The sequence below is a fragment of the Propithecus coquereli genome, unplaced genomic scaffold (genome assembly GCF_000956105.1).
Source record: "Propithecus coquereli isolate 6110/MARCELLA unplaced genomic scaffold, Pcoq_1.0 Scaffold404, whole genome shotgun sequence".
In the NCBI taxonomy this organism is placed as follows: domain Eukaryota; kingdom Metazoa; phylum Chordata; class Mammalia; order Primates; family Indriidae; genus Propithecus; species Propithecus coquereli.
Genome location: NW_012149775.1, coordinates 170,453 through 187,272, shown reverse-complemented (window position 1 = coordinate 187,272; position 16,820 = coordinate 170,453). Strand labels below are relative to the sequence as shown.

General features: G+C 56.6%; 1 protein-coding gene across 1 annotated transcript; it reads right to left on the bottom strand.

The window, feature by feature from the left end:
* Positions 1-2,152: 2,152 nt before the first annotated feature.
* On the bottom strand, positions 2,153-5,672 carry CDSN (corneodesmosin). The gene is made up of 2 exons (XM_012652928.1): positions 5,588-5,672; positions 2,153-3,615 (listed from the first exon to the last, which is right to left on the bottom strand). The coding sequence occupies exons 1-2, from the start codon at positions 5,670-5,672 to the stop codon at positions 2,153-2,155; spliced, it is 1,548 nt and encodes a 515-aa protein (XP_012508382.1).
* Positions 5,673-16,820: the final 11,148 nt, after the last annotated feature.

Here is a 16,820-nt window from a genome sequence, read left to right as displayed (position 1 = left end):
AAAAAAAAAAAAAAAAGGAGAACAGTAGAGGAGGGCCTTTGGGTGCTGTTGTCAAATGCCCATGATCTGATCGTTGTTGGAGCTGGGCGATGGGAGCATAGGGACTCACTAACCATCTTGTCTATTTTTAAATATGTTTGAGTTTTTTTAATAAAATTTTTTAGATGTCTTTTTTCTCTCCATTGCTTCTGGGAAGGCCCCAGAGGAGGCTTCCCTGGCTGTCTGAGGTCCATCCCCACCCCCAGCCCCTGCTGGCTAGCAGAAGAGTCAAGAGCTCCTCTCCAGAACTGGCCAATGGGTGGAGACCAGTGGCCTTTTTGAGTGACATCCACTGTTTTAACCTGGAGCACACTGGAGACTAAAGGAAGTGCCATATCAGAGGGCCTGCCCCTTCCCAAAATTCCCATCCACGGAGCCTCTGAGGGCCTTGATTCTTTCCATTGGCTGCAGTCCGGGGGCCAGATGCTGGACCAAGGGTGACTCAACAGTGGTGACAGAAACAGGACTGTTTTGGAGCCATGCTGTGTCTTCAGTCAACCCTGCAGGTTGGCTCAGCTGCCCTAGGTCATTTCTGGTCACTGTTAACACATTTCTGCTGGTTCTGGACTTGGAATTTCAACAGTTCTAAATTCAGGACCAGCTAATACCATCCCATTAGAGAGAATGGGTTAGCACGGTGCTGGGGAAAGGCTGAGTTTCTTTGCAGCCAAGCAGAGGCCCTGAGAGGTGGCCTGTGCTCCGAGGTGTCACTCTTCCTACAGGGACAAGCACAGCCCACTGGGCCCTCCTTGGGACATGAGAACAGCCTCGGTCTCAGTGGCTCCCCTGCCTGTCTCCAGCATGTAAGTCACATGGCCCTCACCATGCTCTCCCCTTTCTCCCTTCTCCCACAGAGGCCACCTCCTCTTCTCCACTGGAGCTTCCCACGGGGGAAGAATCAGCGTTGGTTGGTAGAGCAGAGCCATGCCCTGGTTGGTAGCTGCCCTTGCACCCCTCACCTGAGAGCCACGAGGTCCACAGCTCTCACTCGGGAACCCCGCAGAGGCAGCACGAGTGTGCAGGTGGAGAGGACACTGCGGCTCTGTTCTGCCACGAGCTGGGCTTATTTATGTAGGCAGTGAGTCACCTCGCTTGGCTGCACTCCCTGCCCCACTCCCATCTCTCTGTCCTCCCCTCTTTCCACCCTCAGCTCCCAGGACAACGCCCATGTGGACTCCTGCTCAGTTGACAGGAATCCAGTCTGGGTTGTTGTGCCCCAGCCTTCCCAAGGCCCTGGGTGTCCCAGAAACCCAGGAAATGGAGGCTTGAGAGGCCCAGAGAGGATGGCGTCTAGACGGTGAGGCACGCCAACAGGAGAGGAGTTTGGCTGGGTGGGGAGGAAACTGTGAGCAGGCTGGAGGACGACTGGGGACAGAATGGATTTCCTGGAGCAGTGCAGGAAGGCTCTGGGGGACCAGGCGGCCTCTGCTTTCTGATCAACAAATATTTACTGTTTCCTCCTTTGTGGGAGGAGTTGTAAGGTAAGCTGTAAGAGAAATACAGGCCAACTCATGAATGAAAATGGGGGACACGGGGCCTCCAGAGGCACAGGAGGGACACCACCAGGCTCTAAGAGGAAACGCAGGACTCCAAGAAGGCAAAAAGTCTGCACGTAGTCCACACAGTTTATTGAGCTGCTGTCCGGGACCCAGAGAGGGCAGGGCGCCCTGTGTCTCCCTCACCCAGGGAAGCACCTGAGCTTGGAGAGAAGTGGTGGCAGGAATGGGGCTGGGATGGAGGCCTTCAGAGGCAAGGGGTGTTTGGAAACAGTGATCTTGGGGGGCTGTGGTGAGCTCTGCAACGGAGGGTGGAGGTGGAATCGGGAGTGAGAGCCCGGTGGCATATAGGGTTGGTTGACCAGATGGCAAAGAGAGGTCGGTGAAGAGTGGTCACTGTTTTCAGATAATGGTTTGACTTTGCTTTATTTGGCAAAGGGAATAGGAAGGTATACCTTACCCGGGCATCAGAGGGGATGGAGGAAGTAGAGCAGGTGTCTTGGGAGGAGAGAGGGAAACTGAGCTAACCCTACGCCTGGGCCCTGGAGATGGGAGATGGGGTGTGTGTGTGTGTGTGTGTGTGTGTGCGCCTGCCCAGGCACGTATGCAAAGCCTGACTATGGACTGTCCAGCACCTCTCCCTGGGGTAAGAAAACTTCTGGGTCAGCCAGCTGGGGCCCCAAAGGCTTCACCTGGGCCAGGACATCCCGGATGGAGCGGCAGGGGGTCCTTCCAGAGCTGCCGGAGCCACAGAGCTTGGTACCAGCAGAGGGATCAGGTTGGGGAGAGCCATCGGGACCCCCACTCAGCGTCGAGGAGGAGGCAGAAAGGCAAGGGTGGCCAGAGGAGCTGGACTTGCTGCCACAGGGCTGAAGGATGATCTTGCCACCTGATTGGGAACTGGAGCTGCCGCTGAAGGAGCCGGGGCCTGGGGGCAAGCAGGGCCCCTGGGAAGCGCCACCGCAGGGGTGGTAGGAAGAGCCGGAGCTGCTGGAGATGCTAGAAGTGATGCGGACTCCAGAACTGGACGGGGAGCAGGGCCCCTTGGAGCCCGTGGAGCCAACGCCGCAGAGCTGCACCCCGCCAGTGCCCACTGGCTGGAACACAATGGCAGAGGAAGCTCCCGCCGGGTGGACGCTGGAACCGGAAGAGCTGTGGCTGGGGATGATGGGGTTGCTGGAGAAGTATTTGCCCTCAGAGATGGGGGGCCCAGCTGCAAAGGAGGGGACACCGGGGGAGCCTTTGACAGGGTTCTCTTTGGTGAAGTAGCCCACAGGGTAGATTTTGCCCTTACTGTAGGTCATGCCTGGCACCAGATAGCTGTCGGAGGAGCCACCCACCACCTCATAGCCACCGTAGGGCTTGTCCACAGAGGCGATGGGGGGGCAGGGCTTGCCTGGAAGGCCACCGCTGCTGCAGGGGGCACCTTGAACCACTCCGGGGCCACCAGAGCCGTGCTGCTCCACCACCACCACCACAGGCCGCTGGCCCCCCGACACCGAGTGGGAGCTGGAGATGTAGGAGCCGGAGTGCGACACGACGGGCCCTCCGCTGCAGGGCGAGTCGGGGACGTCTGAGCTGCAGGGACGCAGGTTGGAGCTGACGCTCTGGCCGCTGCTGCTCAATGCGCCGGAGCTCTGGGAAACGGAAGAGCTTTCTCTAGGCTGGGAAGAGCCTCCCGCGGGGGAAGAATTGGCGTTGGTTGGCAGAGCAGAGCCATGCCCTGGTTGGTAGTTGACGAGCTCTGACTGAGAGCTGCTGCTTCCAGACTGGGAGGAGCCAGATGCACCCTGTAGACTGAAGCCGGACCCGGAGGAATAGCTGCTCTGGGAATATCCTGTTCCTGGCTTAAATAATGAAGATCCTGAAGAACCACCCTGGGCGACACTGGATCCGCTGGACCCACCGCTGGAGGTGCCAGAACCGCTGGACCCACCGCTGGAGCCACCGGAGCTGGAAATGGAGCTGCTGGAGCTGCTGGAGCCGCCCTTCCCAGCGAGGCAGGGGTGGTTAAGGGAGGTGACACGCGTGGGATCCTTACAGGGATCTGAGAAGGTCGCGATACTCTTAGCCAAGCTCCCTGGGAGGAAAGCAGTGGTTAGTAGAGGCCGAGAGCCTTGGCTTCTCCCTCTTTCAGCCCGTCTTGGTCATCCGCCACTCTGAGTTCTCCCAGGAGGAGCCCAGGGAGAGTTCGGGTGGAGAAAGGAGGGAGAATTTGCTGTTGTCCCTAAAGGATACGGAGATGGCAGAATAAGGGCGGTTTCATTGTGGGGGGGCAAACTCCTACCAGAAAAATGGAAACTAAGACTCCAAAGCAGGAGGCCTCAAAGGGGTGCACTGAAGACAAGAGGGAGGGGGAAGCAGCAGGAATGAATAGGTCCAAAGGAAAGGACCATAAAGAGACAGAGTGGGGAAACTGAGGCTCTGAAAAGTGAGGGGCATAAATCCTGAGGGAAATAATCCCAGGCCAGACCGTAGGGCCAAAGGGAAGGAGAAGACAAAAGGCAGAACACGGAGGGACTAGAGGGAAGGGGAACATAAGAAGAGACTCTGGGGAGACAGAAACCCGCGGCAGTGGGGCTGAAGTAGGGAAGGGTACTTGAGGCCTAAGATCCGTCGCCAGCCCCCTCGTGAGAGTCCAGGTTTGGGCAAAGGATGGAAACTCTGTTTCCCGCCTCAGCGCTGGCCATGGCAGTAAAGCTGGGTGGCCCAGGATGTGGGGTCACCACCTGTTGCTTCAGAACCTGCCAGTACCAGTGTGACGGGACACCGCACCCTGAGCCACCTGCTCTCGCTGGCCCAGCCCAGGGCACCAGGATGAAACCCCACAAGCCTCTGAGACTCCTGACCAGTATCAGCTTCCATCTCTCCCCGCCCCACCAGCGTGCGGCCGCCCCACCCAGGCCGGCATCCGACTGCTGCTGCCTTTGCTCCCCTGGAGGATGTGGGACCACCACTTTCCTTACCACCCCTTTGCTCCCAACCCCAGGCCCAACTTACCCCATCCTTCCTCCGCAACTCTCTCACCCGAGTTCCTTCTGCCCACCCCAAAGCATCCAGGTCCCAAGTGGTGTGGACGGAGCCACATGTACATACTGGCAAGTCACTAAACCTCTCTGAGCTTTAGTTCGTGCATTCAAAGAACTGGAATCTGCTCTGCCTTCTGACAGTGTTACTACGAAGACTAAGCGAGATCATCTACATGGAAGGTGCTTTAAGAAACCTAAAGCGTTAGACGTTATGGTTTATTACGGCCATTCATCCTTGAATCCTTCACCAACAACCAGATCTCCATAATCTATGATGTCCCCGCCCTCTCCTCAAAAAGCAATTCTCTGTGTGCTTCTCCATGCCAAACCCCAGCTCTGCCCCCCACCCCTTCACTCCTGTCCCCTCCTCTGTTCCCCCAGATGCCACCCACCTGCCAGACCAGGGGAAGGTCGCAGAAATTCCTCAAGGGCTGTAAATGCCTGCTGGTCAAAAGCACGGGTCCAGGAGTCACCCAGCCCGGGGGGTGAATCCTGGCTGTACTGCTTCCTAATGTGCGGTCTTGAGCCAGTTAGTTTCCTAACCTCTCCAAGACTCCGTCCTCATTTGTAGAGTGGGAATAACAAATCTCTCATACGATTCTTATAATGACCAAAAGTGCTAATAATGTATGATCAAAAGTGTCTGGTGCATAAAGGGGGCTCTAAAAATGGTAGCAATTATTATTACTATTAAATGCCCAATCTTCATCTCCTAGCGCTCCCCTAATAATCATGATAACAACCACCATTTATAGAACCCTCTAGAATTTCCAAAGCTCCTGTCACATACATTATTTAATTTGAGATACACAGAGAGACCAGAGCTAGGTGTTATTATTAACCCCATTTTAAAGTCTCAGAGACTGAGGCTTAGAAGGTTGACATGACCTGCCTGGGGTGACAAGGCAATGAGCAGCCCCCGACTCAAACACCAGCTTCCAGAGCCCCTGCCCTTCAAGCTTGCTGGGTCCGCTCCTGGACTCTCCCTCCCTCGTCCTCCCGCCCAGGGCCCCCAGCCCCTACCTGGCAGGAGGAGACCAGCCAGCAGCAGTGCCATCACCCCATGCCCGCCCACACGCCCTGTCCGGGGTGCCCAAGAGGAGCCCATCTCGGACTGAGCGGCCTTCTGACTGACAGCAGCTCGTGGACAGCCGGGGCCTTTATGCCAGGGCTGGACATTCCCTGGGCAGGAGTCACTGTGGGGAGGGGAGCAGGGGCGGAGGGGGTGGGTGCCCGGGGGAAGTTGGCGTGGCCGGGAGGAGCTGCAGCAATCAGCCCGGAGCATCTGCCTACTCAGCAGTGGCAGTGGCTGTAGTGTGGGGCACCCATGGCCACAGGTCCTGCGATCCTGCCACCTGACTGGCCTGCCCCAGCTCCTCATTGCCTAACCCGGAACCAGGTGCTCTGCCCCACGGCCGCCCACTCTGGGGCGGCCACTCTGGCACGGGACTGGTCGCCTGGCTCCCTTCATGCTCCCACCTCCGCTGGGCTGGCCTGTGACTCCCACCCTGCCTCCACTTGCAGACACGGGCATTTCAGCTTTCCCTTCCGCACTCGGGTGCCTGCTCCAGCCTTCCACCCCACGATTGGGGTTCTCATCCAACCCCCAAGTCCCCATCTGCTCCTGCCCTTGGGACCCCATCACTCTGCCTCCACTTTCCTCCTTCAGGCGTGAGATCAGCCCCCGCCCCACGCCCCAGTGTCCCCTGCTGCCACTGCCACCAGGCTGGCCACGCACCTCGCATGTATTCTATCAGTGGTTGAACCTTCCCTCTCAGAAACCGGAAGTCCGCTTCCCAGAACCAACTCCCCAGCCCTCCCTCCTGGGAGTACCCAGGACACTGTGGGGGTGCTGGGGCTCAGCCTGGGGCTCAGGCTGGGCTGGGGACCCCCGTCATAGTTGGGCCCCGGTTACTCACAGGCCACTCACAGCCCCTCCCCCTGGGCTGGTGACCCAGACCTCAGAGGGTGAGCAAGAGGCTAATAAAGCTAATTGGGGAGGTGGTGGCCTGGGGCTGAGTGAGTGAGCAGGAAGCAGCAGCCAGCTCGTGCTGGGCAGCAAAGGAGGGCCAGGCCTGCTCCGGGCCCCCAAGATGCAAGGCAGGCCTGGAGGCAGGCCCTGGTCTGCTAAGAGGATGGTGGTTTCTCCTCCACTGCGTTTCCCTCCCTCCTGCTTTGGCTCGGCCCCACCTCAGCCAATTAATTGCTCATTAGTATTGCCAAGAGTATCAGTATCGGAGGGAGGGGTTGGGATCCATCAACCTCCCCTCCCCTCCTCCCCAGGCCGGGTCAGATGGCCGCCTGGGGGAGCCCCTGCTGCCCTTACCCAAACTCTTGGCTTCTAGAAGTTCCTGCCTCCTCACAAAGGCAGTTCTGTCCCTGGAGCCCTTGGGCTGGTCTCTCCCACTCTCTACCTCCTGATCCGCCTGTCACTCCAGCCCAGCACCAGGATAGAAGTGTTCCCTGTCTGCACTGTCTGATAAGGCAGACACTGCCCCATGGGGCTGGCAGAACCAACCGAGGAACTGAATTTTGAATTTTACCTAATTTAAACGTGGACGGCCACCAGCAACTAGCGGCTGCCGTGTAGTCTAGCCCTTGACTCGCAGGCAGCACTCAAAGGGGAGTGGGCACTTTGCGCAGTGGCGGTGTGGTAGCCAGTGAGGTTCGTCCGAGGCATGACTATTGCTAATTGAAAACCTCCCAACGCCCCACATGGCGACTTGCAATACAGGGGCACTGGCGATTTTCGACAGTCTCTATGGAGAGAGTGAAGGAAGAGGGGCTGTGGGAGTCACAGAAAGAGGAGGTGATGGGACCACGTCCCCCAGAGAGGGCTGATGTTTGGGGGAAAACAAACAACAAAACAAAAACAGCAACTTCAGAATGAAGATGACATGGATTCAAGTCCCAGTCAACCCCCTGGCTCTGGGCAACTCACCAAACCTTTCTGAACTTCAATTTCTTCGTCTCTAAAATGGGAATATTTTATTTAATTAATTAATTTATTTTTTGGAGGCAGGGTCTCACTGTCACCTGGGCTAGAGTGCCATGGTGTCATCGTAGCTACAGTAACCTGAAACTCCTGGGCTCAAGCCATCCTCCTGCCTCAGCCTCCTGAGTAGCTGGGACTACAGGCACGCGCCACCAGGCTCAGTTACTTTTTCTATTTTTAGTAGAGATGAGGTCTCATTCTTGCTCAGGCTGGTCTCAAACCCCTGAGCTCAAGTGATCCTCCCGCCTCGGCCTCCCAGAGTGCTAGGATTATAGGCAATGGGAATATTTTAAATAATCCTGCCTTGCAAGGTTGTGTGAAGCTCAAACGGGAAATTATCAGAAAGATTAAATGGGACAAGGGGTGCAGTCCCCCAGCACAGGCACCTGGCCCTCCCATGGGGGCAGGCAAACAGGATGGGCTCACCCCCCAGCCCAGCCCCCGGCCCATCCCTGCAGAGTCTCCTCTGGTCCCCTCCTGCCCCACACAGAGCAGCAGACGCAAACGTGACATGGGGATGCCGTTTAAAGTGACCCTGCCCTTCTGGACGTGCATCCCTCCCATGTGCCTCCCTAGGTCCTCAGGCCCGGCTCCCCGCAGGGAGGTGGCTGGAGCAGCGAAGGGGTGGGCAGAGAGCAGGGAGGTGTGCGAAGCCTGTGGACAGGAATGTGGGTGGGAGAAGGCCGGGGAGCAGCAGGGTCTGTGGCTTATTCTTTTCCAACACAAGCTTCCCCGGACCAGCAGTGGTGGCAAAGTTTGTCTTGTTTTCTTTCTCACATTCCTGCCGGCTGCCGTCAGCGTTTGGCCAGGACAGCAGCGGTGGAGGAGGCACAGTCTCTCCGGGCCTTCTGCCAGGTCTCCAGTCACCCACGCGGGCTGGCAGTGTGGCCACACTCCTCCTCCCGCTGCTCTCTCCTGTCCCCGATGTCCACCCCTGTCCCTGTCATCTTGCCACCCTGGGCCTCCCACTTCCTCGACTGCCCTGCCCACATCTGGGCCCTCTGAGCTCCAGTCGCGCTGCCAGTTTCCTACTGAAAACCTGTCTGCTCTGCTGTGGTTTGCTCTGGTGCTCACCATCGACCTTTCTCTCTGCGCGGGCAGGGAAGACTGAAGCTGACGGGGCTAAGGAGGGAAGGGAGGGACACGGGCTGAGCGCCCACCTTCTGTGAAGCTGCAGTTTGGTGACGGCCACAGTAGTGCAGGCAGGTCTGCTGCGTTCCACAGCAACAGAGCCTGCCCCGACCCTGCCAGCAGGTGCCCGGCCCAGTGGATGGACTGGGGAGAAAGCGGGTGGCACGGATCCACCCCCTCCCCACACCCCACCAGAGAAAACCAAGCTTGAAACGTGCCTTCCGTAGGTGAGAGAAAGGGATGCCTGCCTTGTGCTATGAAGGAGGCAGGTCTCTGTCCCCTCCGGCAAGCCTGTCCGCTGTCTTTTCTGTGCCAGGCACTGGCTCCCCTGCATGGCCCTGTGCTGTGCTTTGGAAGTTGCAGCAAAGAGGAAGATAACTCGTTCCTTGCCCTGAAGGAGCTGCAATGCAGCTGGCACACGGCAGAGAAGGCTGGCGTGGAGAAGGGGCAGGCCTGGCTTCGAGGCCAGGGCTTTCCTGGGCCTTGAGGAATAAATAATGAGGAGCTGGGAGCAGGCCACTGAAACTCAGGGCCCTGGCGGTGCTTCCGGTACAGGTAGGATGAGCAGCTGGCTTGGGTTGGTGAGGGTCACACGTGCAGGGGAATAGTGGGTGAGAGAATGGACGGGCTGCTGGGACCAGACTGTAGATGCCGCAACACCAGGCTAAAGGAATTTGGATTCTATAAGAAATGGAGTAGACACAAGAGGACACAGGGAACCAAAGGGCTTTGAATGGCCAAAGAGGAGGCTGAAACCGGGCGTGGTGGTGGCGCACCTGCAGTTCCAGCTACTCAGGATGCTGAGACGAGAGGATGGCTTGAGCCAGGAGTTCGAGACCAGCCTGGGCAACACAGCAAGATGCCAAAAAGAGGAGGCTTGGGGCAAGAGAGCGCCATTTGCTGATTGCCTACTGTGGGCCAGATACTGTGCCCTGTGTATTGGACGTGTGTTGTCTTGTTCAGTTCTCACAACAGCCTACAAAGTTAAGTGCTTTTTCTCCTTATCTCACAGACGAAGAAATTGAGTTTAAATTATTTGTCCAAAACAACTGCTAACAAGCAAAAACAGTTTGGAAAAGACTCAAACCCAGGCCTGTTGGACTTCCAAGCCCACATAGACCCCATTACTCTGTGCTGCTGACACTGTGCTATAAAGGGGTGGCAGTGGGTTGTGGGTCTTCGCGGTTCCTTAAACCCTGAAAAGCATGTGCAAAAGTTCTCGTGTGCTTGTATCTTTCCAGAGAGAAGGTTTCCACTTCCATCCAAGCCTCAGAAGTGAAGAAGACCTAAGTCACCAGCAATGAGGTTCCCGCACCAGCTTCTGTCCCCTGTATCGCATCCGTGGACCTCCAAGTCAGGAGAAGCCCTGGAACGGGTGTTCCACTTAGGGGCCCTTGACAGATCTGGGGCTTAGGCTTGGGAGAAAGGAAAGGGAATGAACACAGATAGGAGGAGACAAAGCCTGAAAGAGGAGCTTATTTGTGGTGGGGAGAGGAGAGAGAGGCCACTCTGGGTTTCAGGATCTGTGGCCCCCTCCCCTGTTTGTTTGTCCCTGCTGTGCTCCAGTCCAAGGCCTTTTCCTCTCCACCTCTTTCTCCATCACGCCTAGGCTGTGTGGACTCATCTCTCCAGCCCCAGCACCGCCCCTCTCCTCGTGCGCGCTGACGCTGCCCTCCCCAGCAGGGCATGTTCTCTGGGTTGTTCTTCCTGTAGTGGGGGAGGGCGGCCCTGAGTCACCCACTCTCTTCACCTGGTTCCTCTGGTGACCAAGGACACAGAAGGCGAGGGCGCGTCCCTACCGCGCAGCTCCTACCCATCGTTGCGGGGAGGGACCCTCTTTGGCCCAGGTGCTCCCAGGAGACTGGCTAAACGCCAGGGCTTGGCGTAGTCTCTCTGCTTCTCCGTGTTCCTCTGGGGGGCGCCCTGCTCACTCTGCGGGTTTTTTTTTTTTTTTTTTTTTTTTTTGAGACAGAGTCTCACTTTGTTGCCAGGGCTAGAGTGAGTGCTGTGGCATCAGCCTAGCTCACAGCACCTCAGTCTCCTGGGCTCAAGCGATCCTTCTGCCTCAGCCTCCCGAGTAGCTGGGACTACAGGCATGCGCCACCATGCCTGGCTAATTTTTTTTTCTATATATTTTTAGCGGTCCAATTAATTTCTTTCTATTTTTGGTAGAGACGGGGGTCTCGCTCTTGCTCAAGCTGGTCTCGAACTCCTGAGCTCAATCCGCCCGCCTCGGCCTCCCAGAGTGCTAGGATTACAGGCGTGAGCCACCGCACCCCGTCTACTCTGCGGGGTTTTCCTGTGGGGCGCTCAAGGGCGGAATCCGCACTCCACCGGCCGGCTCCTTTGCCATCGTCCCAAACGGAGTCTGCAGCGCAATCTCTGCAGCACCCCACGGCTTCAAGATGTGACAGAAACCTTCTCCCCCGGACCCGCTCCACGCAGTGAGCAAAGTGCAAGTGTGTTCGTGGCGTTTTCGGCACTTAGCCTTAGTCGGAGCTCTAGTGCTGTTTTGGAATAAAAGAATAAATGAATGTGTCAGGCCACGCTTCCCTCTTCCACCTTACGGGGGACACATCTCCCTCCTCTCTGGTGCCCTCTGCCCGCCCAACCGCACCTACTATGCGCAAAGCACCACAGGTCCGGGGGGTACGGCGAGGGCGGGGCAGGGGGACACGTGCACGCGGCTCTGACACAACACGGCTCCCCGGGCCCTCGCTCACCCGCCTGTCTGTCCCGCCCTCGTTCCTCACGGGTGACTATCTCCCTGGCCGCTCCTCTCCCTACTGGATTAGCTCCTTTTTTTAATCTGAAGGATGCAGCACAGCAACACGCTTCCGCCGCCACACGGCGGAGCTCCAGGCTGTGACGAGGAAGCACTGGGACACCCCACACCCCCGGACCGGCACTGATCTGACGCTGAGGGCGGGTAGGACGGTGCTGTGTACTTGAAAAATCCCCAAGGGGACTCTGCTAGGTGCCCCCACTGCAGCATAACGTGTTGCTCCTCGCTGAGAATCCCTGCTCTGGGGAGAGTCTGCACCCCACGCCTCTTCCCGGAATATTCCATGGCGCGGGCTGTGCTCGGCTCTGCCCTTCCTTCCTTCTTCCCTGCTCCGCTCCCTGCCCCATCGCTCCCTCCTCTAGAACTGGCCTCTTGGGGCTTGACTGGGTCAGCCTCCACTTGCCATCTTCCCATGCCCTGTCCAAACCCTCCTGGCAGCCCTGCTGGCCCCTCCGTGGGACCCAGGGCACCGCGGATGGCACGTGGGAGTGAGGACTGGGGTCAGAGCCAGGTGCATCTTCAGGCCTTGAATCCAGAAAGAAGAAGAATTTGGCAGGTGGAGGCTCTGCCCACCAGGCTATCCGCACCCCGATTCTTTTCCCTTCACCCCTCCTTCCCCAAAGCAGCAGGGAGTCAGCTGAGGGACAGTCATGCTCCCTGGGCCCAAGCCTCCATGGCTCTGTTTAAGTCACATCTGATTTGGCCACCAGCCCTCTTGTCTCGTGAGGAAGTGTGTGCAGAGGCTGTGATTAGCTCTCAGAGTCACAATAATATTTTTTTTCTCGTTCTGCAGAGCAAGTGCTAGGGAAAACAGCACTCACTGCTCATTATGAGCATCTATGAAACAGTCATTCTTTCCACTAGCGCTATTAATGCTTTTTATTGCTATCGGTCACCCAGAATTAGAGACCCAGCTCCCTCGAGAGGGTGAGAGGACCAGGGTGCAGTCTGAGTGTGCTCTTAGGAGAGGCCAGGAAGACTTGGAGTAGGAGGGCCTGCGTGGCCCCCGGAGCTCCTGGGGACGGGCTCAGCGTGGGCCTGTCTTGTCTCCTGTCTTCTGGGCTGACTGCCTCTCGGTGAGAGCTCCTCTCGGGCAGGGAGCTTCTCCTATCCCCCAGCGTCTCCCTGGCACCTGATGCATCCCAGCAACAGAGGTTTCCAGTAAACACAGAGTCTATCGGAGAGGCCAGCATCTCGTGTTCAGCTCTGTTCCCTTGGACTCCAGGACTAGCCTATCCCCACCGGAGAAAGGTGCTGACTCCTTGCCAGGGTGTAACATTCAGGTTACTGCAAACATCTGCACACGCAGGATTTACCTCGATTCTCTCAATGACCCGAGGAGACAGGATATTTCTCCTTTGGAGCTGCAGACACAAGTTCAGGGAGTTAAGCATGATGCCCACTACCAGTATTTGGGGACTTTACCCTGGAATCTTGAGGCTGTGTTCTACACACTATGGCACTCTGTTTTTGCCTCTTCTCCCTAGATGGTCCCATGGCCTGGCTCGCTCCCTCGTTCCATTCAGTCCCTATCGCCCGTCACCTCCTCACACTCCTAACGTGGACCGTCACTCTCTTTCCCTCCTCTGCCTCACGCTGCTTCGTAGCATTTATCGCCACGTGGCAGCCTCTCACGGATACCCTGTGTGCGTGTGCCTGCCGTCACTGCCCGCATTCGAGGCAGGCAGCGGGAGACAGGGCCCTGGTCCCTTTGTCGGGCTCTGTGCCCGCACCGCTAGAGCACTGGCCTTGGGAAGGAACGCAATAAACCATCAGCGAGAGTAATGCATAAGTAATGAGTGTGGGCACCACTTGGCCAAGCAGCCTGCGCCTGAATTTTCCTGAGGGCTCCAGAGCCTGCCTCGCCTCACCTCACCTCACGCGCCTGGCTCCCCTTCCAGGGGTCACCCTAGGGAGCCATGATGTCGGGGACGCAAACAGCAAAGGCCGCTCTAGGCTGCCCTCTGGTGGCAGAGCTGGGAACACCCACACCCCAGGAACTCGGACTCAGCATTGCGTGGAGTTGAGAGATTGTTAAAGAAATCCCCTAAAGTCCCATCCCAAGGTCACACAGAGACAGATGGCAGAGTAGGGACAAGAACCCAGGTCACAGTCTGATGAGCTCACCATGCTCTCCTGCCTGCCCCCATCACAGGGGTTGAGATCGCTGCGAAGGAGAAGGCTGTCTGGGGAAGGGATTGATGACTGCCTTCGAGGACATTAGAGAAAAAAAGCTTAGGACGTGGATTTGGTTTAATTTAACGAGTTTCTTAGACCAGTGCCAGGCACCTGGTGGGCACTTAATTAAGGATTAGAGGGAGAAAGATGTACAGTAAGAGAACTTAGGTTTATACCAAAGCAAGTCTTTTTTGGTCAAAAGGAATTCGAAACATGAAATGGCTGAGGAGTTAAGACTTCTCCCTGGGTTCCCTACCTCAGGGTGTGCCCCTTTCTCATTTAACCTTTATCTCGTGTCATTGCCATGATTTATGTGTTTGTTTCCTCCCTAGACGCAGGGTCCTAGAGGGCAGGGAGGACTGGAACTGCTTCCTGGCACTGGCACCAGTGCCCAGCACCCCACACAGTGGGTGCTCAGATGAACAAATGAGTGGTTTGGAGTTTCCCTGCCTGGAGAGCTTCAAAGCAGGACAGACAACTACCTCTTCTGTCTAGTCCAAGACGTCATTCCTGCCCAAAGGCTGAGGGCTGTGCCAGATGCGTTCTCAAGGTAACTCAGCTTCTATAATTAGATTTTACCATGATACTAGTTCTAGGTTCTTTGCTTTCATTGGCCAAGCATTTATTGACTATCTGCCATGCCCGAGGTACTGGGCTATTGTTCTCTATGTCTATGACCCTATTCTATTATTTAATTCCGTGACTCCGCGTTGATGAGAGATGTGAAGGTGCTCCCATCACAGTCACTCCCAGGTGAGGTCAGCCGGGGCAGGCGGAGAGGAATGGGCATTGTCTGACCTGAATGGATAAGCTGGCACAGTGGGTTGCCCTGTGCTACCACTCCATGCCATCCAGGCCCACTCAGTCTCCTCCCCAGCTAATAAACACGGCCCGGGTGCCAATACCCACTGCCTATTAGTAGGTACTAGAATCTCCAGTGACCTCGTGCCTCCCGCTTCTCTCTCCCACTCACTCACCTGTTGTGTTGGACCGGGAAGAACTGATTTGGAGCCAGGCAGCCCTGCATCCAGTCCTGACTTTGGCACTTGTGATATGTCTTGGACCGGTGAGTTGCCTCTGTGAAATGGGGCTAATCATTTGTTTTATTGAATGCCTCCCGGGCAGGTGCTAGGAGAGGAGTAAGGGATACAAAGACAGACAAGGCACAGTCCCTGTCCTCAAGAGACTTGTCCTTGGCAGGGAGAGGAGGGCGTGGAAGCCAGCACAGTGCTCCGCCGGAAGGCAGGCAGCATGCCGTGGGGCGCCCTCCCTCCTTACCTGGGCCTCTCCGGTACACAGTTCCTTTTCCTCACTTTCTCTCTTCTTTAAGAATGTTTTTTTTCTTTCTTTTCCCAACTAACTCAGCTCATCGGCTTGAGGGATTCAGACCTCCTTCCTCCCTTCCCCTCCTGCCTGCCGCAGGACGCCCAGCCTGTGTCTTCCTCCGCACGGCAGGCGCAGTGCTAACAGAGAAGAGTTTCAGATCCGAGCTCCTGCGCCTGGAAGGACCTTGCCGAGTTTCTCCCGAAGCCCCATCCGCGCAGCAGTGTCTCTCTCTTCTCCAGGTTATAAACCCTGTACTCCAACCATTTCAGTCTACTCTCGGTTGACCAAATTTGCCATTCATGAAAGAATTCACCCATTCATAAAACCCGTATTAAGTGTACATGAAGGCCCAGATACTGTATTCTGTGTCAGGGTTACACAGAAGAATAAAGAGATGGGATAATGTAGTGGTTAAAATCAGAGTTGTTGGCCTAGCCTAGGCCTGAGTTGAAATCCCAGTTCTGCCATTTGTCACCTGTATGACCTCGCACGAGTGGCTGTGCCTCTCCAGGCCTCCGTTTCTATTTTAGAAGTGCTGATACCGATTGGGTTATTGTGCAAATTAAGCGGGGGCCTAATCTGCGGAGCATCTGGCAACAGCCCTCAGCCCTGCACGGTAGAGAGCAGTTGCAATGGCGTGTAGCAAACACTTTGCGTCTTCCCCAGAGGCAGACGCTGCGACAAAGATTCAAGTAAAAGAGATTTATTTAAAAGTGATGAGGGCGGAGAGGAGTGGAAAGGGAGTGGGGAGTGGGACCTGGGAGGGAAGCGGATGGGAGGGGAGTGGAAGGAGGGGAGTGGGACGGGGGTTGGGCGGGAAGGGGCGGGAAGGAGGCCAAACAAATGAGCAGACACAGCACAGTCTCGTGGAGGACAACCTGGGCTCACACGGCTGGCGGACTGATACCTTCGTGTTTGTGGTCGCCAGTTAAGGCCTGGGGTGGTGTAGGGGAGTGAGACGGTTGGGGCGTGTGAGGATGTGGGAGAGACAACATTTCCAGGTGATTCTAGCACTCTGCACCAGGAAAAGTTCCGGCTGCCCGAGGCGCAGGGGCTACTGGGAGTGACATAGGCACAAACATGGTATAAGGATCCGAGAGGAAACGTGGGATCACAGTCTCTGCCCACCAGAGGCTGAAGGCCTGGGAGGGGAAGAGACGTGAATCAATAAATCATGGCTGTCGGGATGACCGGGGTGGGCGGTGGTCGCGCAGACTTGTCCCTGAGGAGACATGCAAGCGGTTTGGGAGAGGAAGGCCATTCCAGACGTACGGAACAGCTCACGCGAAGGCAGAGGCCTGCCGCAGCCTGGCGCAGACATGCGCGAGGGCAGGTGTGGAGGTGGTCTGTCCGCCGCCAGGCCCCCCGCCACCCCCTCCACCCCCACAGGGCGGCTTCCGCACCTGCGCTTTGTGCGCTCTTCTTTTCCGGGACTGTCCCCCATCCTCCAGCCACAAGGCCAGCCCTCCCCTCAGGTCCTGCTCTGGGTCCCCCTCCTGGAAGCCTCCCTTGAGCATTCCGACTTACCGTGACTCTTCGGAACTCACGGCGTTTCGTTGGTGCTTACTCATGCAAGTATGCAGTGGTATGCATTCTTACTGTCTGTGATGTTATTTAATCGTGCCTAAAAATCCTGGCTCTCCCAGCTGAATTTTAAGCTCCCTGCGAGTGGAAACTGCATATTTTTATTGTTTATATTCTTATATTCTCCCATGGCACCAGGCATTGGTGGACATATTAAAGGTATAAAATAATGAATGAATGAATGAGTGAGCGAATCCGGTCTACTTTGGGAACTATTAAATTCTACTAGGCTCACCGCGACAATTCTTTTTTTTTTT